This window comes from Chrysemys picta, chromosome 2 (genome assembly GCF_011386835.1).
Source record: "Chrysemys picta bellii isolate R12L10 chromosome 2, ASM1138683v2, whole genome shotgun sequence".
Classification (NCBI taxonomy): Eukaryota; Metazoa; Chordata; order Testudines; family Emydidae; genus Chrysemys; species Chrysemys picta.
The window spans coordinates 247710936-247737164 of record NC_088792.1 but is presented as its reverse complement, the minus strand read 5'-3'; the positions used below and the strand labels follow the sequence as shown (position 1 = coordinate 247737164).

At 40.4% G+C, this 26229-nt stretch overlaps 1 protein-coding gene across 2 annotated transcripts in view; it reads right to left on the bottom strand.

The window, feature by feature from the left end:
- The window catches only part of CIBAR1 (CBY1 interacting BAR domain containing 1), a 33194-nt gene extending 11096 nt beyond the window's left edge, over positions 1-22098 (bottom strand). Inside the window, exons 1-5 of one of the 2 annotated variants that reach the window (XM_008168328.4) lie at positions 21944-22098; positions 17094-17328; positions 10607-10675; positions 7132-7233; positions 1185-1289 (exon numbers count right to left, since the gene is read on the bottom strand). In XM_008168328.4, coding sequence (XP_008166550.2) covers positions 1185-1289; positions 7132-7233; positions 10607-10675; positions 17094-17328; positions 21944-22032 — 600 coding nt within the window. In that variant the 5' untranslated portion in view covers positions 22033-22098. Of the gene's footprint in view, positions 1-1184; positions 1290-7131; positions 7234-10606; positions 10676-17093; positions 17329-21757 lie in introns of both variants that reach the window. The other variant, XM_065585911.1, reaches the window with a different exon arrangement.
- Between the last annotated feature and the right edge of the window lie 4131 nt (positions 22099-26229).

Here is a 26229-nt window from a genome sequence, read left to right as displayed (position 1 = left end):
AACAGTTGACTAGTGACATATATGACAGGCACTGAAGAGGAAAATGATAGATCAAAGCAAAACAAAACAAGCCTGCCTATGAAAACTCACACTAGCAGAGTGTTAGATTATCAAACTGATATATATCTGGCTGATTTACACAGCCCTTCTCATTCAAATGTTGCATTTCGTTTCCTTAAAAATATTCTGTGAATTACAGCTTACCAATAGCCATCTACAGAAAACTTGAAATTGGTTAGGAAGAATCTATGTCTATTTTTTATTCTACTGTCTATAAGGCTTTGGAGTGGAGCCCAGAGCTGTAGCGCGGAGCAGCTCCAGAGCAGTGGAGCTGCAGGTTTTTGCCTAGAGCTGGAGCAGAGCCGGAGCACAGCTCCAAAGCCCTAGTTAATACATACCACAAAACCCTACCCTCCCTTGAACATAAACAGTCACTGAATCTCCAAAACTATTGGGATGATTCTCATCCATGTTACTATATACTGCATAATGTTTTATCTTTTCTTCCTCCCTCATTCTTTCCTGTGTGGTCTAGTTATTTAATTTTTTTTTTAAAAGTAGCCCACTTCAGTAACTTTATAGTAAAGCTGTGATGACATTTTCTAACCCCCTTTCAGTCATTTATATCCTTTGGGCTTAAGTGTCTTACGTTTGTCCTCTCAGATAAGAGGGAAATGAAGGCCTTGCCCACTTGTAATCATTAAGAATCTGAAAACACTTCTTGTAATAGTAGGGGTTTTAACCCCCATAACCTAGCCGAATTCCAAGTTTGGTAATTATAATCTGCTACTGATAGCTGTTACTGTTGTTCAGCATTGCCACTTCATTCCACTCACAAACCCAAGTATTTACTGGGGGGAATATGGCAGCTATTTAACAGTTCAGTGAGACACTAAATGACATTTTAAGGCAACAGTTAATATTGTATCCAAATGAAATGAAGAATAACTAGTTGATTTTTTGTGTGTGTAATGTTATTTGAGTATTGAAATAGTTGTGAATATCACAGTATTTGCCCCAATTTGTATTTGTGCACAACTCACGTGAACTGGAAGTGTTGCCTAATCTTGCCAAACAAACTGCAACTAAAACCATTTCACATATCAAGAGTGATGCCATAAATTTAAATGTGAACTCTCTCTCTCTCTCTCTCTATATATATATATATATATTTACATGCACACCTTTATGTCCTTTATTTTCTGTTTCTCAAAATTGTCAATGGTTTCCTCCAACTGCCGACTTGTTCGAGTTGCATCCATCGAAGCTCTCTGTAGATCACTTTCAGCCTTTAAAAATAACCAAATAAAGACTGTTATTCCTCGAATTGATATTTAAAAAGTTGTGTACTATGCTTTACTTTAGAAACCAATAGGCTGTCCTGCACATGCAAGTTACTATAGTTTAGACTTCTTGTAAGTTGGACATTAATATCACTTACACAGAGGTAGAGCCCTTTAGAAGATTTTTCAAAGATTTGTACAAGAAAAAAAGGAAAATGTAGAGAACATGAACTATAAATCCTGATGTAAAAAAGTATGCTAAGCAAGTGAGTCTTTAAAGCAGTGGTGGGCAACCTGTGGCCCGCTGGCCGCATGCGGTCTGTCAGGGTAATCCATTTGCGGGGCCGCGAGACAGTTTGTTTACACTGACCGTCCGCAGGCACAGCCGCCCGCAGCTCCCAGTGGCCGCGGTCCACCGTTCCCAGCAAATGGGAGCTGCAGGAAGCGGCGGCCAGCACGTCCCTATTCTATGGAATTCTATGGCCAGCACATCCCTGTTCTATGGAATTAGTAATAAATAAACATACATCATCTTCATCTCCTCCTTTAGGCCCCAATTCAGCAAAGTTCTTAGCACTATCTTAATTTTAAGCATCAGTAATACTTCCCTGTTCAGCAAATCATTAAGTATGCGCGTAAGTGTTTTCCTGAATCCTCCCATAATGTGCTGCAATAGACAGCTTTGGGCATATCATATTTATCTGATACAGTTCTGTCCTTACTGGTATTTAGTAAGTAGTAGATATTGTAATGTTAATTATATTATTGTTATGGTAATAGAAAGTTATTCTTGATCCACTTTAAACAGATATGGACATATTTTATATACTAATTTCTTAGGGAAAACAGAATGTTGTGATACAATAGAATACTAAAACATGCATAGTTTGAAAATAAATAATTAAAAGATTTTATTCTGATGTTTCCTCTTCAGAAACACAACATGCACCTGTGACTGTAATTATTAATAAAGGAAAATATTTTTGATGAAAATGAAAGTAAAATATTTATAGTACAATTGTTACATGTGACCTTTGGTAAAAAGTCAATATGCTTACATAAAAATTATTTTTATCTACAATGTCTATCTTGAATACATTATGTGTGTTCATGTGTGAAAAATTTGATACACCAAAAATACCCAGTAACAGTGAATGTTCCTTCTGGGAGCTTGTCACAAATATGCTATAGCAGAAACAGTTGCACGCTTCTGTATACTTAAAACATAGAATGGAATATTATGCTGCAGGTAGTCAGCAGTCTTTTGGAGGGGAGAGCAGTTCTCTCAGCCTATTTCACTAATAATTTTATAGTAGTCTACCACTTAGAGTTAAAAACGGGTCTTATTAATGAGTTAAGGTAACCCATATGATAGAAAAACCATCATTGCTACTACATTTTGGGCACATATCTGGTGGTCATCACCAGGATAGACAGCTGCTAGAAGTGGTGCAGGTTTTCTTTTTCACATAATGTTTAATCATTATCAGACATCAATCTGAAAAAAATAATTAAATCGCAAAAAGGGCCAAAACTCAAAGAAACAGTTTAATTTTGACCAAAATTGGCAGAAAGCTAACTACAATTGATAATGCAATTATGTACTCAAATAGTACTGTTCTGAAAAGTTTGGGAAATATTTAGCCCTAGGTGATATATTGTATGCATTTTCCCCATACTTTTTTGCCTTCAGTTAAAGCAAAAGTCTGTAGTCACATAACAATATAAGCTTGTTTGTACCATGTAATACATTAAAATATTTGTCATTATTTGTAGAAGGGGTTGATTTGAGAAAAGATTTTCTGTCTGCTATTTTTATGAAGTTGTGCAGATAAGATGACCCTACCCCTTAACATCAAAAATATATGTTTTATAATTATCTGCTCGGCTGCAGACATAGGTCTAAAACACACATGGTACATCTGTAATTATCTTATCTTCTTACCATCATCGAATACAATGACAATACATGTAAACTACTTATAAAAGTAATGACTCTTAGGGCTTGTCTATACTTACGCGCTGGTTCGGCGGCAGGCAATCGAACTTCTGGATTCGATTTCTCGCGTCTTGTCTGGACGCGATAAATCGAACCCAGAAGTGCTCCCTGTCGACTCCGGTAATCCTGCTCGGCGTGAGGAGTACGCGGAGTCGACGGGGGAGCCTGCCTGCCACGTCTGGACCATGGTAAGTTCGATCTAAGGTACGTCGACTTCAGCTACGTTATTCACGTAGCTGAAGTTGCGTACCTTAGTTCGAATTGGGGGGTTAGTGTAGACCAGGCCTTAGTAGAAGAGCTGTAGAATGTCTTGTATGAATAGATCGTCTGAATAATGAAGCATAACCATGTACTCTTATATAATCCTACATACAATTATGAACTACTGAATGTCTAATGTAACACTCTTTTACCCTCAGAAAAATAGCCACAGTAATTTGCAGATAGTTGAAACATTACTATTCTCCCTCAGAACCTGTCTGAAGTGCTTAATAGTCTCTTGCTACACTCGTCACTGTCACAGTACCATGTATCAGAGCACACCGAATCTTCCCTACAGCATTTCCATCACCTTGTTTCACAAGTACTCTCACACTCATACGGTGCAAAGGCGAGGATAGCTTCAGGAGCAGGTAGCAGCACCATCATGTTAGAAACAAGATGTTCTGGGCTAAATATCACCCATCCATTTTTGACAGGGGACACTTAAAAATATTGAGCTGTTGTATGATTCCATCTGTATGATTGATAATTTGCATGTTTCAGGTGCTACCTGAAGGAGACCATTGTTGGTGGCAATTTCTCACTTGTTTTCATCTTCTTAGCAAACATTATCCAGAGATGTTTGCTTCTTATCACAGTACAATAAAGATACCATGGAGGCATAGAGGAAGAAAGAAAGCAGCCTATCTGAGCTGCACTGATCTCAAGATGTTTCAAACTTCTGTGAACTCTGGATGCTCAATTTTTGACTTCAGTCATCTTTTTGTACATGAAAGCTGAAGCAGAATTACATCCACTGACAGCATGAATGTCTGACAGTGTAAGACATATCCATTCCCAGCTCCATAGCCATTCTGTGCATGGGAATGAATCTCTTCTTTTGGCCAACACCAGTTTTGAAATAGAATTCATTTTCCCCAAGAGTAGAGCAATATCTTGGGCACATAGATGCAACATCTGGATCTAAGCTCCACATTAGCACCCTATTTACTGGAGTGTTTGCTTTGCATGAGCAATATGCAAGAACATGTGTGAATCTGCTTCCTTGTGATATGCCTTGAGTTCTGGTATTGCAGAATGGTTGCCAGATACTACTTTTACTGCTTGTGAGATGTCATGAAATCTAGCAGCAAGGTATACTTCACAACCAGGTAACAATCTCTGTTCATACTTCATAATTCAGTCACAGAGAAGAAATTCTGTAACATCTGATTTACTCTTTGAATTTGATATCTTCAAGCATTGCTTTGGTAATGATATTAACACAGTGGGGTTCCAAACGTCTTGCATTTGGACGTTCCCCCTGAGGTCTCTCTCACCAGATGACGGATTCTTCATTTGCATGCTTGTCACCAACAAGAGCAGTGTCTTGACATTTTAATCAAAGGATAACGTTCAGCAGCTGATCAGGCAGCTCCCCAAAAGTTTTGCACTTGGCAGTATTAGTGCCCACCATCTGCAGAAGCATCATGAGGTCAATAAATAGCTAATGTTCGCTCATCGGATGATAGTAGCTCAACCATTGACAGATTTTTCTCCAGCCAAGATGGTGTGTTGCTCTTTTGGGTCTTTCTTAGAGATCCATCCAAATTGAAGAAGGAAAGCGGGAGAGGTGCCAACTCATACTTCAACAAACCCTGGATATCAACATATCTGGACTTGGCAAGTGCAGTTAGCTTGCTGAATGTCTGACAAAAGTTATTGCTTGTGCTGTCTGCTTCTGCTGCTCGATTGGCTTGTTGAGATTACCAAATGATTTGAGATTATATCTTTTTATGGAATCAAAGAGGTCTACCTCACCCCTTTGCACTCGACTGGTTACAAACCACTTCATTTATTTTATGCCGTTCCCTCTTATTATGCACAAACTTTCTGCAGTTTCAGGTGGAGCCACAGTAGACACTGCAATGTACACAAGTGGCTTTCTGCTGTCTGGGCTTGTTTCAGGTTCAGTACTAAAAGGATTTGTCATTCTTTCAGTCACAATTTTTGTAGTATCTTGGACATTTTCATCAGCAGTCATGCACTCTATGGTTGTTTCTTTGTGGAGATCTGCCGCTGAAGGCTGAATTCCACACATTTATTTTGTCATAGCTATTAATGAGTCAAGTAACACTTGGTCAGAGCCTTATCTTCTGTGCAAAGATGCTGATGCTTCCCATAATCCTTGTTGAGAGATTTCTCAATGGCCACGCCATGCCATATATCACTGAAGGGTCAGGCAGTCTGGTATACTGCTCCCAGATTATCAACTAAGGCATGATATATATCTGGCTTCTCCTCCTCCAGAAGTCTGTCTTCTGCTACATTTACACAACCCCATCTAGCAAAATTCACCTGACCACACTGGAAGTCAAGTGGAATAATCTCTGTGAATGTCAAGCTCCATGAACCTATCATCATCTCTCTTTGCCTTTATGTAATCCATCAATAGTTGGACGAAATCCATTACATAGTTTTCCCAGAAGTGTATTTGAACAATTTTTTCCTTGGGTAACATAAGTGACTATGAGCTGGCAGAGTGATTGGGTGCTGGTCATGAAATCTGCCATGGCATTTTAAATATTGATAACATTTTATAATTAGGATGTAGGGGTCTTCTTATCGGCAAACTTCATATAAATGGCAGACAAAAAAAAGAACCTTCTCAAATCAGTGCATTCTAAAAATAATGACAAATATTTTGATTTATTACATGGTACAAACAAGCTCATACTGTTATATGGGAAAATGCATAAAACATATCACCTGGGGGTATATATTTTCCAAACTTTCCAAAACAGTACTATTTTTGAGTACATAGCTGCATTATCAATTGTATTTAGAAGCTTTCTGCCACTTTTGGTCAAAATTAGACTGTTTCTTTGAGTTATGGCCTTTTTTGTGATTTTATGATTTTTTTCAGTTTGGATGCCAATAATGTTTAAACATTATGTGATATAGAAAAAACAGTACCATTTCCAGAATCTACATCCGCCCTGGTGATGACCACCAGATATGTACCTAACAAGTGGTAGCAATGAAGTTTTCTAGACGATGGGTTACGCCTTAGTGCCTAAAATGGGTCTTAGCTGGTAGACTACAGATTTCCCCACCCCAATCAGCCTCAATGAGCAACATCAACATCAACTCTGGGGGAAGTTCATGTCCCTATGGCTGCAGGAAAGATCAATAAAATTGCCAGGGTGGTAAGGAGACAAAATAATGGAAAAAAAGCTAAAATTAAACAAAACATAAGGCGAAAGTTTGTCCCACACTTACTTTCCAAAGAGTTATTCACAATAGGATATAATCTTTCCATAACCCTCAGACATCATACAACAGATATTTAAACCTACTATCAATGATCGAAAAATGTAGAAAAATTGAAAATGTGAATATGGTGACTGAAAACATGTCAGATACTCTCAGGCACTTTTTGTTTAATAAATGCTACTATAGAGCAAATGTTATAAGCTATAGCCAATTAGCTGTCACAAAATATAGCATAAAGAATTTGTGATTCATGATCAATGTATGAAATGATCACTTTAAAGACAATTGCTTTTACATCTCTTTCTAAATACAATATTTTTAATTACTGGAGAATCAACTACTTCTTATATTCATTAGAAACAGAAAGGATACAATAATGTGTCGATCTGATGGATTCCTCTGACGTGTCCTTTCCAGTTGAGATAACTGTTTAGCCTCTCGATTCTTTGCTGTTAAAGTTGCTTTGAGATCATCCTGCAAATATATTTATACCATTTTGTATATATTGAAATAGAGCTAGGGGCATATAAAATACATTTGTCTGCATTTATGAGTTGTCCTGAAAACTTAAGACAATTTTTTTTTGCTTTAAATCAAACCAGGTTTTTTCTAGACTAATCCTGTGAAGTGATGAACACTTCCTGAAAAAGAGATCAATGGGCACTGAGGGTACTCAACACCTTGCAGGATTGGGCCCCAGGCTGTGTGCGCCATCTTTTAAATTTTTGGAATGAAAAATGTGAACAAAAATCAGGAGTTCTTAAAGCAGAGTTTATTAGATGGGCAAAAAGCCTCAATTCTACAATCAAGAAAGAGGTCAACTTTGGCTGGTCAACCATGCTGGTTCAGTGGCAAAGTGTAGCCAGTGTTTAGAAATAAAAAAGCAATATATAACAGAAAAAGGAGAAATAGCAATCAATATAAATTAGAAGTATGAAGTGCAGAAGATTGATAAGGGCAGCTAAATACATTAGGGAAAATCCAAGGCGGGCAAGACTAGAGTTTTAAAGTACATTAGGAACAAAAGAAAGCATAGCAATGTTATAGGCCCACTACTAGATTAAAATGGTAAAATTGTTATTAATGATGCAGAAAAGGCAGAGATGCTCAATAAATATTTCTGTTCTGTATTTGGAAAGAAATAGGATGATATACTCATATTATATGAGAATGATGAAGTACTTTACAGTCCATTAGTAACTGAGGAGGATGTTAGACAATATCTACTCAGGATAAACATTTTTCAATCAGCTAGCCTGAATAACTTGCACTCAAGAGCCCTAGAAGAGTTAGTTGAGGTTATCTGTAGCCCACTGATATTAATTTTTAGTAAATCTTGGAATTCTGGGAAAATTCCAGAAGACTGGAAGAATAATAATGTTGTGCCTATATTAAAAAAAGGCAAACAGGATGATACAGGGAATTATAGGGTGGTTAGCCCAACGTTAATCCCTGGCAAAAACAGAACAGAAGCTGATACTGGATTCAATTAATAAAGAATTCAGGAATAGGAATACAATTAATGCAAGTCAACATAGTTTTAAGGAAAACAAGTCTTGTCAAACAAATATATTTAGTTCTTTGAGGAGATTATAAATTAGGGTGATATAACAATTATACTTGTAAGGTGTTTAACTTAGTATTGTACAACATTCTGATTAAAAAATGGGCACTATACAATAACAAGAGAGCACGTGATAAATGGATTAAGAACTGGCTACCTGAAGATTCCAACAAGTAGTTGTCAATGGGGAATCATCACTAAATGGGAGTACAGTAACTCCTCACTTAAAATCATCCCGGTTAACGCTGTTTCGTTGCTGATCAATTAGGGAACATGCTCGTTTAAAGTTGTGCAATGCTCCCTTTTAACGTCATTTGGCAGTAGGGTGACCAGACGTCCCAATAAAATCGGGACTGTCCCGATATTGAGCAGTTTGTCCCGCATCCCGACTGCAGTACGGTCAGGATGCCATTTGTCCCGATATTTTTTGTTTTGGGCACGGTGGCCCTTTTTTTTTTTTTTTTAAATTAGGCGGCGGAGAGAGGCAGGGGGAGCGCCTTTTCAATTGTTACACTCACCAGGCACGTCTATGTCTTTGGCAGCATTTCGGCGGCGGGTACTTCTGTCTTTGGCAGCCAGATTTATTATCTGCCGCCGAAATGCCACCGAAGACCATCAGCAACTGAAGGATCCACCGCCGGAGTGCTGCCGAAGACCCGGACGCGGTGAGTGTAACAATTGAAAAGGCGCTCCCCCTGCGGCAGTCCCGATATTTTGAAGTTATCATCTGGTCACCCTATTTGGCAGCCGTCTGCTTTGTCCACTGCTTGCAGGAAGAGCAGCCCGTTGCAGCTAGCTGGTGGGGGCTTGTAACACTTGACAGCCCCCCATCAGCTCCCCGCTCCGCTAAGTTCCCTGTGCTGCAGCCGCCCAGCAGGCTATCAATCGGCAGTTCAGCTGTCCCTCACCCCCACTGTCTTGTGCTGCTTCTGCCCTCTGCCTTGGAGCTGCTCCCAGAGACACCTGCTTGTTGTGCAGGGTGGTAAGGGAGGGGGCTAACGTCAGGGTGTCCCCCGCCCTCCTGCTCCTGCACCCCGTTTACCACTTCTCCATATAGAGCAGGGAGGGGACACAGACAGAGAGAGACAGAGAGAGCTTGGGGCAGCAGCTGCTGTCTCAACTTCCTGATCCACTTAAAAAGACAATGCACTTTTTTTACTTAAAGGGGCAGTGTGCATCTCTCTCTCTCTCTCCCACACACAAGGTGTGTGTCTGTCTCTGTCTGTCTGCTATGCTGTCTCCCCTCCCTCGCGTTCGTGCTGCCCTGTGTGAGAGGCTACATTAACAACAATGTGTTAACCATTGAGGGCTCAGCCGAGTGCTAGTTCATCATTTAGCAGTAAGGCATTCCCTGGGAAATATCCCTCCCTCTTTCACTCTCTAACTTCACCACCTCAACCACGCTTCACAATCATCATAGCTGTGAACAGTATTAAATTGTTTGTTTAAAATGTATACTGTGTGTATATCTATATAATATATAGTTTTTTGTCTGGTGAAAAAAATTTCCCTGGAACCTAACCCCCCCCATTTACATTAATTCTTATGGGGAAATTGGATTTGCTTAACATCGTTTCGCTTAAAGTCGCATTTTTCAGGAACATAACTACAACGTTAAGCGAGGAGTTACTGTATTTCAAGTGAGGGTCTACTGGGATCAGGACTAGGCCTGATTCCTATTCAAGATTTTCATCAGTGCACTGGAAGTAAATATAAAATCACAGCTGATAAAGTTTCCAGATGACACACAGACTTGTTTTAATTCAAATTAAATTAGTTCAAATGTGAGGGGTTAATTCAATTAACACAGTAAAGTCTCTTTATTTCATATATACAGAAATGTAGTTGTTGTCCTAAAGCATTTGCAAACAAGTTTTACATATCTCTTCAAAATAAAAATATACCAGGATTTACAGGGAATGCCATTTTGGAGTTCTGAGATGTGATATGATGGGGTTCTGTTGCTTTTGCAAGTTGCTGCACATGCACACTATTCTACATGTACTCTATAAGCCACTCTGTCCTCCCACCCCGCAGCTGGACACCATTCGCTAGAGGATTGGACCCCCTCCTCTCAGCTGTTTCCTGAAGTGCATCTGCTTCACACATGTTCCCAGCTGCAATTCCAATGTATTGTTGTGAGTTACACATCTATACATTTTTGTTGCAGTAATTATTTTTAATAAGAAAAGTTTAAATAATTTGGTATACTTAACAAGCTTCACAAAAATGGCTATAAGAATACACTAAATTTTGAGAGAAAATACACCATATAGTACCTACCCTTTTAAGTTTTACTATGGTCCCATAACTTTTCAGAGGGTCCACAACTTTGGCTTCAAGCCTTTCAACCTGGAAAAAAAGTCAAGTTACCCAAGTCTTCTGCATATTAAATGTATTTCTATAAAACTGATTGCTTTAAGAGTAATGTTGATTCTATCCAACTAGGATTTTAACCACATTCAGTGAAAAAACAGTGGAAGCAGAGGTTGTATGTGTATATATATATATATATATATAGGCAAATGCAGAACCAATAAAACTAATCAAGAAATAACTTGTCTTGATTAATCCCTAGTGTAACTTCTTTTATTTCAATAGCACTATACCAAATTAGAACTGACTACTGGAAATAGACAATGTTAAATCTCTTACATTCTACAGCTTTTAAGAGATTAAAAGTAAACATATTTGTTTTTAAATGTTAGATTATGATTTAAAATTGTTTGCTCATTAATATGCTTTAAGAGATGCAAAGCTCCAGATTCTTGAAAGCTATGGGAGCAGCAAACTATATACTTAAAATATCAGAAATATTATGCACATATATGAAGGCATTCAGAGATATTTACATTTGAGATTTTGTTTTAATACCTTCTACATGGAAAAACAGATGAAAACAGCTAGACAGGTAATGGAGCTAAGACTATGCATGTCATACAATATTGTGTCTGTTTGTTACTTTAGAACAGAAGTTGGCACAATAAAAGATATTACCTCACCCACATTGTCTCTCTAAGGCCTTGGCTACACTTACCCGCTAGTTCGGCGGCTGGCAATCGAACTTCTGGGTTCGACTTATCGCGTCTAGTCTGGACGCGATAAGTCGAACCCGGAAGTGCTCGCCGTCGACTGCGGTACTCCAGCTCGGCGAGAGGAGTACCGCGGAGTCGACGGGGGAGCCTGCCTGCCGAGTGTGGACCAAGGTAAGTTCGAACTAAGGTACTTCGACTTCAGCTACGTTATTCACGTAGCTGAAGTTGCGTACCTTAGTTCGAATTAGGGGGGTAGTGTAGACCAAGCCTAATATCCTGGAATCAACACAGCTACATCATCACTGCATACAAAAATGGAAGTTATTGTTACTTTGTCCTTCCTCTCTCTCTGCTTCTACCACCCCTTTTGTCTTGCCTACCTGCGAGCTTTTGAGGCCAAGGACTTTTTACTGAACGACTGTAGAACACATAGCATGCTAGTGTCCATAATAATAAAGTGTGTGACACTGGCAGCCAATCAATGAACTGCCATCCTTATTCACTCGTTTACAATTATGCCTTTCATCATACTATGCTCTCTTTTATATAGATATGCATTCTTTTATAGCAAGAGATGTTAAGAGTAACAAGAAGGGTTTCTTCAGGTATGTTAGCAACAAGAAGAAAATCAAGGAAAGTGTGGGCCCCTTACTGAATGAGGGAGGCAACCTAGTGACCGAGGATGTGGAAAAAGCTAATGTACTCAATGATTTTTTTGCCTCTGTCTTCACGCACAAGGTCAGCTCCCAGATTGCTGCACTGGGCACTACAGCATGGGGAGAAGGTGACCAGCCCTCTGTGGAGAAAGAAGTGGTTCGGGACTATTTAGAAAAACTGGACATGCACAAGTCCATGGGGCCGGATGCGCTGCATCCGAGGGTGCTAAAGGAGTTGGCGGGTGAGATTGCAGAGCCATTAGCCATTATTTTTGAAAACTCATGGCGATCGGGGGAGGTCCCAGATGACTGGAAAAAGGTTAATGTAGTGCCCATCTTTAAAAAAGGGAAGAAGGAGGATCCGGGGAACTACAGGCCAGTCAGCCTCACCTCAGTCCCTGGAAAAATTATGGAGCAGGTCCTCAAGGAATCAATTATGAAACATTTAGAGGAAAGGAAAGTGATCAGGAACAGTCAGCATGGATTCACGAAGGGGAAGTCGTGCCTGACTAACCTAATTGCCTTCTATGATGAGATAACTGGCTCTATGGATGAGGGGAAAGCAGTGGATGTGTTATTTCTTGACTTTAGCAAAGCTTTTGATACTGTCTCCCACAGTATTCTTGCCACCAAGTTAAAGAAGTATGGGCTGGATGAATGGACTGTAAGGTGGATAGAAAGCTGGCTAGATCGTCGGGCTCAACGGGTAGTGATCAATGGCTCCATGTCTAGTTGGCAGCCGGTTTCAAGTGGAGTGCCCCAAGGGTCGGTCCTGGGGCCGGTTTTGTTTAATATCTTTATTAATGATCTGGAGGATGGTGTGGACTGCACTCTCAGCAAGTTTGCAGATGACACTAAACTAGGAGGCGTGGTAGATACACTAGAGGGTAGGGATCGAATACAGAGGGACCTAGACAAATTAGAGGATTGGGCAGAAAAAAACCTGATGAGGTTCAACAAGGACAAGTGCAGAGTCCTGCACTTAGGACGGAAGAATCCCATGCACTGCTACAGACTAGGGACCGAATGGCTAGGTAGCAGTTCTGCTGAAAAGGACCTAGGGGTCACAGTGGACGAGAAGCTGGATATGAGTCAACAGTGTGCTCTTGTTGCCAAGAAGGCTAACGGCATTTTGGGCTGTATAAGTAGGGGCATTGCCAGCAGATCGAGGAACGTGATCGTTCCCCTTTATTCGACATTGGTGAGGCCTCATCTGGAATACTGTGTCCAGTTTTGGGCCCCACACTACAAGAAGGATGTGGAAAAATTGGAAAGAGTCCAGCGGAGGGCAACAAAAATGATTAGGGGTCTGGAGCACATGACTTATGAGGAGAGGCTGAGAGAACTGGGATTGTTTAGTCTCCAGAAGAGAAGAATGAGGGGGGATTTGATAGCAGCCTTCAACTACCTGAAGGGGAGTTCCAAAGAGGATGGAGCTCGGCTGTTCTCAGTGGTGGCAGAGGACAGAACAAGGAGCAATGGTCTCAAGTTGCGGTGGGGGAGGTCCAGGTTGGATATCAGGAAAAACTATTTCACTAGGAGGGTGGTGAAACACTGGAATGCGTTACCTAGGGAGGTGGTGGAGTCTCCTTCCTTGGAGGTTTTTAAGGCCCGGCTTGACAAAGCCCTGGCTGGGATGATTTAGCTGGGAATTGGTCCTGCTTTGAGCAGGGGGTTGGACTAGATGACCTCTTGAGGTCCCTTCCAACTCTGATATTCTATGATTCTATAGGGGCACATTAACTTGTTAAGTAACAAAAAAGAGCTCTGTTGCTACACAATTTATAAAGCAAAGTTCCAACTCCAATTGTAAAGCTTTACAATTACAAACAAAATAGAACCAACGATTTTAAAACCAGGGATCTTAAAAAGAAAATGTTGTGATGAAAGAAAAAATGCCAGCCAAGATAAAGTTAGGTTCCACAGAGGAAGAGAAATTTTGGGGAAAGACTTGTTTCCTAATTATTATTAATGGACAAAGCTTAAGATCTAAGTAAAAACTGCTTTACAAGGTACATGACTGTGAAGGGTACTATCAATTATCTCAATTGTTCCAAAGTTCGACATGAGTTAAGCACTGCATTAAGAACTGGACTTTTTAGAACCATAAACGTTTATCCTAATCTTTACAGAGCTAAATCCCATTATTTTTCTTTGCTGGCTTTTTGTCTCCTGACTTTCCTCCCATCCTCTGCATGTTTTTCTAATCTTCCTCTTTTTTACTCAACAAAGAAACCAGGTTTGAAACTGGAGATCTGCAACACTAGATGACTATAGCATGCTGAAATTAAAAGGCTCTTAGGCTAATATTACTGGAACTTTTATGAATTAAATAACTTCAAAATCTTTTTAAGTATCTGGCGCTGTTACTGAAGAATGAATGGAATCAGCAGTCCTTATGAGCTATTTCACTTGCTAGTTCTGACAAAATACATATGAAAGCTGCTGCATAAATTGATGCCCACAAAGAGGAGAAGGGGAATGGAGACAGATGGATAACAAGAGATCGAACTTATGTAGCCATTCCCTGTTCGCTTTTTTATCCTTTTCTCTTTAATGTCTTTGCCCCCCAACCCCACCCCAATTAATTGTTGGAATGGTGGAAAATGGCTTGACTGAAGGGCCACATTTTTAAAGGTATCTAGGTGCCTAAAGATGCAGAAATGTGTGCCTAGTGGATGTGGAGAACTTGGAGGGCTACTGATTTTTTTTTTTTAAATATGCACGACTGTTTCCCTTCTCCCTTTGTATGGTTACTCAGCAGGCGTGAAGGGGTTAATTTCTTTCTTGAAACAAGACAAGCAGTACAGTGACTGTGGGGAAGTTGCCTAGCTTGAATGAAGGAACTATCAGGAACTAAAATCACTGGGGGGTAATTAATGCAAAACCTTTGACAGATAAACATGTTTGGAGTGGAGAAGTATCACCTTCTGGAGGAAACTGGCTATATTTGTTTTGTTTTTGACTGGGTTCAAGATGCCCAGCAAACAAAGTATTATATCAAGTGACTAGCCTGATATAGAAGAGGAGTCACTTTCTCTCCATGGAAGAACTGATATGAACTGTGAACAAGAGGGACAGACCCCGCAGAAAGGGTTTGAAGGACTGAAACGGACCAGGGTCCTGTATGGTAGAGAAGTATTACATGGTAAGCATGCAATAAGCTATTTATTGTTTTATAGTATGTTTTCTCTGTAAAGCTTTTGTTCTAAACAAACTGGCTGGTCACTGGTCTATCCTGTCATTACCTCAGGGAAAGAACAGGACAGCAGGTTCTGAACTAGACTCCAACTTGTTAAGATGATCACAGTGAATTGCAGAAGGAATTACAGCCTAAATCCCTGATCTGGAGTGAGAGGAATGTGGGTTCCCACCTTGAGAAAAGTGACAGATAGGACCTGAGTGGGGTTCCCTCAAGGAAATCAAGAAGGGGGCAGAAGTGCAACTATCTTGGGAACTGTGACAATGAGATTCTCAAGAGTGCTTAGATGCCTAACTCATTGAAATCAATGGGAGTTAGGCATCTATGTGCTTCCAAAAATCCCACTAGGCACCTATCTGCATCTCTAGATGCCTAAATATCCTTAAAAATCTGGCCCTAAGTACATAGTGAAAGGACCAGATATAGCACTTTTATTTTCAATTGCCCTTTCTGAGTAACAAGGGCTGAACCTCTTAAAGGTGAACGTCGAAAGAAAAAAAGGGATTTATGATTTTTTCTTTTGTTTCTTAATGTATACAGATGACTTTAAAGGCTTCTTTGGGTTTTTTAAAGTTTTTTTCTATTTCCTTTTTTCTTTATAAAAACAGCAAGAAGGTCAACAATTGCATTCCCCTCTTCAGTTAGCATACTGCTTGGTGACTCAAATGTGAAGTAGGAGCTTTCTGAGCTCTTTAGTAAAGGGGTAAGAGATATCCTTAATAAACTCCCAGAAGTTTTAGTTAAATAGGTGTTAGCTTAAAACAGAATTTTAAACAAGCTGAATAAAAATCCATTGCATTCTAATTATGCCCCAATCCTGCAATTAGATTCATGTGGCTAGACTCTTGCACACGTGTAGAGACTCACTGAAGTCAGTGAAGTTCCAGGCTAGTGCCAGGGTTGACCCTTGCAGATCCACTGCGGGATCAACACCTCTCTTCCTTGATACATTTGATGTCATAAACTCACCCATTTTCCAGCTGTCTACAATAACTTATAACAAAGTGAACAATACCTGAATTCTAATTCAAAATATGAGCAAAAAAACCAACAACTTTAAAACACATTGAGGCTTTTTTAGGTATTATAATGAATGGAGAACATCCCCATCCCAATAAATAGATGGCCACTTTTTCTCTTTCGCATGTTACCTTTTAACATCAAAATAAGCTTTGTTTAGAGTGAACTTAAAATCATGAACCAAACTCATCTAGGTAATATGGCCTATTTCAGGACAGGGTCAAACTATTCTTAGGGCCCTGATCCTGAAAAAAAAAAAAAAAATTATGTGTTTAACTTGACTCATATGAGTCATCGCATTGAAATCAAAGAGACTATTCACGTGTGAAAAGTTAATCATCTGCATAATTCTTTTCAGGTGCCTAATTTTGGGAGTACAAAGCATAATAATTTAACATAGAAAAAAAACACAAATAACATTTAATAGATTTTGCAGAAGAAATGACTTACAGTATCATTCCAGTTTCCAGATGACAGCCCAAGTCACAAAACCAAAAAACAAATATTTATTAAGCATAATCTATAGCCCAATAAAATCCATTGGCTCTTCTCATCTCCACTGAAGACCTGTCTGTCCCTCATTCTTCAAAAGGTGTGAGAAGCTACTCAGGGTAACTATTCACAAGGCATGAAGTTAAGCATGAGCATAAGGCATTTCACAATTGGGGCCTAGGTCTGCAGAAAGGTAAACTATGAAAGTTTGTGGGGCTTATTTTGCTTTGTTCCTAACACATTTGTTACTAATGCATTTAAAAGTGGTTTCCCTCAGTCTTAAGAGAGAACCAAGGTATACATTATGGTAATCGTATTAAAAAGTTAAGTTTGCAAGCACAACATGCACGGCTTTAATTCTATACCTCTGCTTGGCGATAATCTTGAAGTTTGGAAAATTCATCTGCAAAATTTTTCAATCCAAGTTTTAAGCTTGGTGTCTCTGTAGCTGCATATGCATATATTTCATTTACTAGCAGGTCTGCTTTATCTCGTAGTCTAGCAGTTTTACGTACATATGCAGCAAATATTTGGCACAATTCACCAAAATGTTTTTCCACATTTGAAACAGCCTCTCGTACTTGTCTAGTTTGATTGTCCCTAGAAACCAAGGAAAAATGAAAAACAAGCAAAAAAAAAACAATAGGATTACAATACATACAGATTAAACAGGTTTGACAGTACTGTCATCACTATACCATAAATATTTCAGATTGGTCATTTTACTTCTTGGCAAAATGGAAATTTACTAGAGGAAAATTATACTTAATATTCCGATGTGGTGTTTGCTTATCTAAAAAAAGACAAATAAAATAATAAAAAATTGAGATTTTTTATTTCAGCCTGGGGGGAAGGAATAGCTCAGTGGTGTGAGCATTGGCCTACTAAACCTAGGGTTGTGAGTTCAATCCTTGAGGGGGCCACTTAGGGATCTGGGGCAAAATCAGTACTTGGTCCTGCTAGTGAAGGCAGGGGGCTGGACTCAATGACCTTTCAAGGTCCCTTCCAGTTCTAGGAGATAGGCTAAAATTAAATTAAATTAATGGAGCTATCCTAAGACTCACCAAACTGAAGTTTAAAAAGTAAAAATGCAGTAACTGAAGAGCCAAACCAGATACATCTATATACTTGAGAAAATCTTCATAAAATTCCTATGCAGTTAGATGCTTTGGAAATCTCAAAAGCGATCTATCTGCATCTTTAGACACCTCCATACATTTAAAAATCTGTCCCAGAGAAATGAAAGCCCCAGACACTTACACACAAGCTTAAATTTAAGCATGAGTGGTCTCACTTAACTTAGTTGCCCAAGATTGACAGGAAGTCTGCGGAAGAGCCAGGAACTGAACCCAGGTCTCCTGAGTCCTAGTCCAGGACCATAACCACAAAACCACGCCAATCTCTTAAAATATAAAAATCCCCAATACATTAATGTGTGAATGTTAAACCATTATTAGAAATTACATGCAAGTCTCTGAATGTCTATCTGTCACTGGGTAGTAGAACATGTTATTGGAATAGGTGGATGGATGGAAACACCTTTTTCATCTGTAGTTCTCAAAGCCTTTTTCAAAGAATCCAAGGATCCATATCCCCATTTTACAGATGGTAAAACTGAGGCACAAAGTGGTGAATTGATTTATCCTAACTCACACACAGCAAGTATGTGACTGGGAACAAAAAGCCAGGTCTCCTGATTCACAGACTAGTGATCTTTCCTTGGAATCTACTCAAAAGTGCCAGTGTGCATTGGTTTTGAAAGTAAAGTGGTGTAACTATAGAAGTAAACAAAGTCTATCAGATTCAGGAACTCATTTTTTCCCCTGAAGTCCTCAATACCAACTCCATAGTTAGGCTCATTTCAATTTTCCAAAGTGCAAGTTTAAAAAATTTGTTAGGCATGACAGCAAATACTGAATACAAACAAAATTACACCACTTATGTAAAGATCCATCTTTATTATCGTTTGAAGTAAATCCGTTCAGTATTTTAGAAGTCTCAGTGACTTAAAGGACATAATCAATTAAAAAAAAAAAAAAAACCCTGCCTCACTTGTCTGAATTTTTTTAAACTTACAAATGTTATACCTAATTTACTATAACTGAAAGAATAAAGAGTTTTTCCCCTTGTTTTTAACTGTATTTAATTGACAACAGTTTGGGTATAGTCATTTTCAATGTTTCTTTTGTATTGTTAGTCTGTTTCTCCTGTTTTAATGCAGGTTTTTCACACAGCAGCAGAGGAGAAAAAGTATTTTAAAACAGGAAAATATGAACGTAAACCCCACAAAAATCAGCAGTGAGACATTGAGGCAGGCATAGTACCAGAAAACAACTTGATTTTTATGGGGTACTGCGCAAGCATAGGGCTCTGCTTATGTCGATTGCAGGATCAGGGCCTTAGTTTTAATGGTTCTAACTTTCACAAGAGGTAAATAAAATCTAGCACAAAGAGTATTAGTTATTTAAACAAAACAAAAAATAAAAAGCCTAATTGTAAGAAATATTAACAATGCTATCTCCATCACAATAGCAAACAAAGAAAGTATTCATTATGCAATGCCAACAACATAAAATGTTGCAGGTGCATAACATTTTATGTGAGCCCTTTGGTTAGGTGGGAGGAGGGGTATTTACAGAAAAATATGCCTGTTCAATGGAACTGAAACAATATATGCTCCAATAGAGCTTAGGAAGTCCTTGAAGCAGGTACCTTCTCTACCTAACATCCTTAGAGTTCATAGGTATGGTCTTGTGAAACAGGGTGGGTTGTCAAAAACATGCAAGGTAAATTTTCACATATCAACATCTTAGATTGAATGTATTAACCATAAGGGTAAAATAATATATATGTAAATTACTTTAATTGGTTATATTTTGCTTTTTATATGAGTATAAATTTTAATACTAATACAATAGCTATGTATTTGATAAGAATTTTATTAATTAATTCAGAAACTCAAGCTAATGATGGGTTATGAGTGGGACTTAAATTTTAACTTCCAATCAAACACTTGCATATTTTATACCAGGGATCGGCAACTTTTGACACGCAGCCCATCAGGGAAATCCGCTGGTGAGCTGGGACGGTTTGTTTACCTGCAGCGTCCGCAGGTTCGGCTGATCGCAACTCCCACTGGCCGCAGTTAGCCGTTCCAGGCCAATGGGGGCTGCAGGAAGCAGCGGCCAGCACATCCCTCAGCCCACGCCGCTTCCCGCAGCCCCCACTGGCCTGGAACGGTGAACTGTGGCAGCTGCGATCTGTCAAACCTGCGAACACTGCAGGTAAACAAACCGTTCTGGCCTGCCAGCGGATTTCCCTGATGGGCTGCGTGCCAAAGGTTACCGATCCCTGGTTTATACTTATTAATCTTCTTAAACCACTCCATGTATTGAAGTCAAGACTTACTCGGTTGGCATTAATATTTCGCTTGATACTTCAGTCTCCTCCTCCTCCTGTCTGCTTAATGAGTGCCTTCAGTTGAGGGTCTCACCTCTGCTGGTCCTACATATCACTATATAGTAGCACTTCAATGCTACTGGCAACACAATTCTACTGCTGCTGAAGTTCATATGATTCTCATCGCATTCATTCCATTGCTTGGTGCCCACAACATTATGCTACAGACCCAATTCTGCAAATGTTAACTACCAACTGCAGAGTACTGTAAGAAATCCCATTGGCCCCAATAAAACTGCTCAAACACTGTGCTTGCTAGGGTATGGAAGATCAGGCCCTATGTTATTAGCAACACAGGACAAGATCCTTAGCCTTGGAATTTGCTCACATCTCACTTATTTGTAGGAAAAATTTAAAACTTCTTTCATCTGTGTAAGTTGTGATTCTAACAACCTGAAATGATCCTGGCTCTTAATTTTGACCACTGTCACCAACCTTCCAAACCCAGAAAAATCAAAGCAAATTTAGTACTTCAAGACCAAAATATTGTCTCACAGTCTAGATTTTCTTGACAAAACAGATATGTGAAAATACATGCTGAAAATGAACATGTGTGTTATCCTAAGTCTTTCAGAAGAAAATACCATTGCAGAGGAAGATCAGTTTATGTTACCTCAAAGTAAGCAGGCACAATTTGAGGTAGGGAGGTTGTTTTCTTTTAAAGACAAATACCAGGGGATAGTCTCCTAGCTCCCAATGGTTTTCTCAAGTCTGCTACCATCTAAATAAGGAATATTTCACAAACTGAGTGAGAGTATAAAAAATCTCATTGAAAAGCCCATCATAAAAATCTTTCTTCCACAATTAACACTAATCTAAAAATAATCTCCAATGTGGGGTCCCTCCCCTCTCCTATTGAATCATCTGACGCTCTATACATATAACCACCACCTCCCCCCATCAAGTAATGAGAGTGACATTCAGCAACTTTGTGCCTACAGTTTCCCCATGTGAACAGCATTCAATTCTGAGAGATAGGAATTACATTTCCTTAAAGGAAGGTGTGAAAAGGTTAGTTTGTTTTTAAAAATGCTACTTAAAGGCCACAAAAGGACGGACACCACAAGGCTTGATTATATTAGCAACTACTCTTCATTTTATCCCAGAATACTAAACCTAGATACATTTTGTTGCCTAGACTTTATAGTGATGGGCACAGTATGAAATGGCTTAAAACAGACAGCTGGGATGAGTGGACAAGATTGGTCATGTATAGGTGCAGGTAACTTTTTTGTTGGAATAGAGCCAGCTTTATTTTCACTTTGAACATCCTGTTACCCTATCCAAACTATTTTCTTTAGATCTTTAAAAACTATTTTTGGCAATTCCCCCCCCTTAAATTAAAACACAACATAAAGACTGGATTCATTCCCTTTAGACAAATATAAAAGAGCTAATCTGAAGACAATAAACCCAGCACCCCCAAACCTCAGGGCACCCTGTCTCAAAAGCCTGGGGCTGATGGGTAACAAATCAGGACTGGAGAAGCCAAAGAGCCAAACCCTCCCTCCTTCCCTCTCCCCCAAGCCTAGTCACAAATAACAGGGAGGGACTCTGCCCCCTCTCCCACCTCATTAGCAGGGGCTCCCGCCCCTCCTCCCACTAACGGGACTCCGTCTGCCTGCCCCCCTCCGCGCCTCAATAGCGAGGGCTTTGTCTGCCCCCGCGCTCCAACAGCCCAGACCTCTCGGCCAGACGCGGGCGGGGGAGAGGAAGCGCCATTCTAGGCCCCCGGGGCAGGGGGCACCGCTCTTACCTGGCGTCCAGCCCGCGGCCTAGCATCATGATGGCGGCCGGGAGCGAAGGGGAGCCGCGGCGCACGCTCCGCTTACACCCAGTTCCCATGGACACCGAGCGCCGCCCACGGCCCGGGCTGCTGAGCCTGGCCCTCCCCCAACGCCTTTCTAGGGTAAGAGTGAGACTGAATGATGCCAAGACTCATCGCCTCCCAGCCAACCCCCTGTATACGACATAAAGGACGATTCTGTAGCCTAATAATGACAATTTCTATGCACCAGCCACATACGTCTCTTTTTCTAGGGCTGAGGACAAGGTAGCTCTGACATCCAGCTGGCACTACCATCCAGAGTACAGAGAGAATTTGCAGCATTCCTGCAAGAGATATACAGCTGTGTATCTGATCTCTATTGAGGATCGTCTAACCCCGAGTTTAGAAATGTTCTCATCAGGTGGCCTCACATACACTCTTACCCAAAGCCCATTGAAGTCAAAGAAAGATTCCCACTGACTGGACTAGGATTTTTGAATCAGACCCATATCCCGGACGTTGAACAACACGGGAGATATGATCCCCTTGAGGGATACTAGGAGTCTTTCAGCAATGGCAAACAGTTGTCCATCATCACAAGGAACCCCTTGTGTGCAAGCCTCAAGCACATAAACCAGGGCAGAATCTGGCAATCCAGAAATCATTTCAACCACCATTGAAGTGCAACCACCTCTGGACTGGAATGTAGCAGCATTTCAGTAGTTAGCATATCCTGGATATATATGTAGAACATCACTGCAACATACAATCACCTTAATTTCAGATAATGGAATAGGCCAAGGTGCGTTACTACAAACTCATCTACATGGGCACAGAGATCCATCTGCAAGGATTAGCTTGCATTATCAGGGTCTTATACAGTATTGGTCTGTGGTATATGTGTTGGTCTGACTGCCCCTTTTGACCCAGCACATATTGTTTTTATGTTTTATAACTTTATAAGAATGTTCTTTAAGTTTATTATTATTCTATTTGCAGATGTAGCTATGCCAGCAACCTCTCCATCTTTCTATCAAATTTGAGGCACATCAATCACAGTAGTATGTAGGTGCCTGACATTCTTAAAATGAGCTTAAAAATGTAATTCCTGGTGAACTCTGCTATTGCCATTCTAGCTTCAACAACTTCTATGTTGGTTTTTAAATCCCCCCTCCCCAGCTCTCTCCCTTGTATTTTTGTTCATTTTTTGAGAAGAGGATCCTACAGTTCCCTTGCTTGAACCATGGGTCTTGACCAGCAATATTTCTGTCTTTTTTTCTCAGGATCAAGAGACAGGTTCTGGGAGCGATTATTTGCTAATGTAGTAGTTATCGGTTCCAGGTTCAGGGTTGTGACGGGGTCCCCGGGGTGCAACGTGGACTGTGGAACTCTTGAGCCCTCTATCCCACCAACTTGAGCTGCCTCAATAGAGAGGCTCCAGCCAATTGCCCCCAGCTCCCCAGTCTTGCACCTCGGGACTGTACTGTCTTACACTGCTCAAGGCTCCCTTGGGCAGTGCAAGTTCATTAAGTAGTTCACCTCTCCCTCAGTGTGGAGTGGACACACACTAGCCTTTGTAAACTGACTTGAGATTTCCCAAGCACTTCAGCCAAAACACTCTGTTTTAGGTAAAATATAAAACAGATTTATTAACTGTAGAAAGATAGATTTTAAGTGATTATAAATGGTAGGCATAAAGGTCAGAGATAATTACCTTAAGAAAATAAAAAGTAAACACGCTTGCTAAATCCTAAATTTTTAGTCTAAGCAAAAATTGAATCACACAGCTTTTCTCGTCCTGATAGATGGTACAAGCAGGTTGCAGTACCTTAATCCACATGCTGGGACTAACTTCCAGCTAGGGACCAATCTTTCCCCAGTTCAAAGTCTTTTTCCTCCAGACCTTATTATTGAGATGGGGGGAAGGGAGGAGAAAAAGGCCAAGTGATGATGTCACTGTCTCTCTTTTATACTTTCTTCCAGTTTGCTGGAAAGAGCTTTGCTGTGACATGGGTGAGTCTGCACCCAGGGCATATGTGCCTCCTCCTCTGTAGGATAGTGGATTGTGTCTGGATGAGCCATTAATGCTGGCTATTGATGGCTACTCCTTTGTTGTAACTGAAAGGCTGGTTGTGGGTGTTCCCAGCCTTACAACACATTTCAGTAACACATATAGTAATACTTCATAACTTCACATACAATGATAGTACATACAATCCAACAGAATATTAATGTTCAACAGATCAAGACTCTTCAAATGATACCTCACAAGGCATGCATTGTAAAAAACATAATTCACAGTGGTGAATATGGGGGCTCCAGGTTGCTACTTTGAGGTACAGAGTGTCACAAGGGTGTTTTATTTAAAAACAAGTTCATTAGAAAAAAATAAGAACATAAGAACGGCTATATTGGGTCAGACCAAAGGTCCATCTAGCCCAGTATCCTGTCTTCCCACAGTGGCCAATGAGGGAATAAACAGAACAGGTAATCATCAAGTGATCCATCCCCTGTTCCCATTCCCAGCTTCTGGCAAACATAGGTTAGGGAAACCATCCCTGCCCATCTTTGCTAATAGCCATTGATGGACCCATGCTCCATGAACTTATCTAGTTCTTTTTTGAACCCTGTTATAGTCTTGGCCTTCACAACATCCTCTGGCAAAGAGTTCCACAGGTTGACTGCATTGTGTGAAAAAATATTTCCTTTTGTTTGTTTTAAACCTGCTGCCTATGGAAGTTTTGCCATGAAAGTAGGAATAGAATTTGACCCTACTGGAATATTTTATCTCTTTCCCCAGCAGTATCGCTTCCCGTCTCTCCGAGCTCTGGTCCAGTGAAAAAATTCTCTAAGTTATTCCTGTTCCCAAAAAAATGCTGTATCAGGACACTAACTTTTGTAACATTAAATCAATATTTCCTGAAGTTGAAGTGCTGGCTTAAAATGGATAATGCCAAGGATATTGGTATGTGATAACAGCTACCACTTGGTGGCATCCAGTACATACGTTATTTATCTTAAAACTGTGCCTTTGTAGATTGGAAAATCTTGTAAACTCATGGTTGGGTGTTTTTTATGGATACTGAAAACTGCTAAACTTAAACTACTCTTGGTTATTTTGTTTAGGACTTGAAATACAGCAGTCTTTAAATATATAAAAGGTTGTCATATAGAGCAGTGCTTCTCAAAGCCGGTCCGCCACTTGTGCAGGGAAAGCCCCTGGCGGTCCAGGCCGGTTTGTTTACGTGCCGCGTCCGCAGGTTCGGCTGATCGCGGCTCCCACTGGCCGCGGTTCGCCGCTCCAGGCCAATGGGGACTGCAGGAAGCTGCGGCCAGCACATCCCTCGGCTCACGCCGCTTCCTGCAGCCCCCATTGGTCTGGAGCGGCAAACCGCGGCCAGTGGGAGCCGCGATCGGCCGAACCTGCGGATGTGGCAGGTAAACAAACCGGCCCGGACCGCCAGGGGCTTTCCCTGAACAAGTGGCGGACCGGCTTTGAGAAGCACTGATATAGAGGATTCTGATCAGTTGTTCTCCATGTCTGCCAATGGTAGGGTAAAAAGTAATCAGCTTATTCTGCAGCAAAGGAAATTTAGGTTAGACAGTAGGAAAATCTTTATAACTATAAGCATAATTAATGGCATAGGTATCACAACACTTGTCTCAAACCCAGGCCCACAGGGTTATTGGGAAACAGTCTTAGCTGTCATGCAATACCAAATTATTGAATTACCGTGGAATTCACAGACTTGCGTAAACCAGCTTCTAGGGTTCCATGACCTACTTCCTGATAGGCCAAATAGTCTTTATCCTGATTACCTGGTCACAGTATACAAACTTCCTGCTTCCTTTCTGGTCTTGTTTGAGCAATAAGCCATTCTGTGCTGGTTGTTTCTTGGACCCTGTTTGACTCTGCCTTGCTATACATTCCTCTTGAATTGGATCTCCTGGCTATCAGACCTGTGATAAATGAAAGGGGTGGGGGGTAGGTAGCTCCCTTTTATGGACACCCAGTCAGCCATAAAATCCCTCTTAGTAGTTGTTCTCTACTTGCTTTACCTGTAAAGGGTTAAAAAAGTCTCCCTGCATAGGTAAAAGGAAGGGAGTGGGCACCTGACCAATGGGAAGGCTTGAACTTTTTAAAATTGGGAAAAAAAACTTCCCCTTTGTCTGTCTGTCTGTTGTTCTTGGGAAGAAGCAGAGACAGGGCTGGAACTATGCTGTAAGAAGCTTGGGACCAGGTATGCAAAGTCATGTGAATCATACCTAGAAAC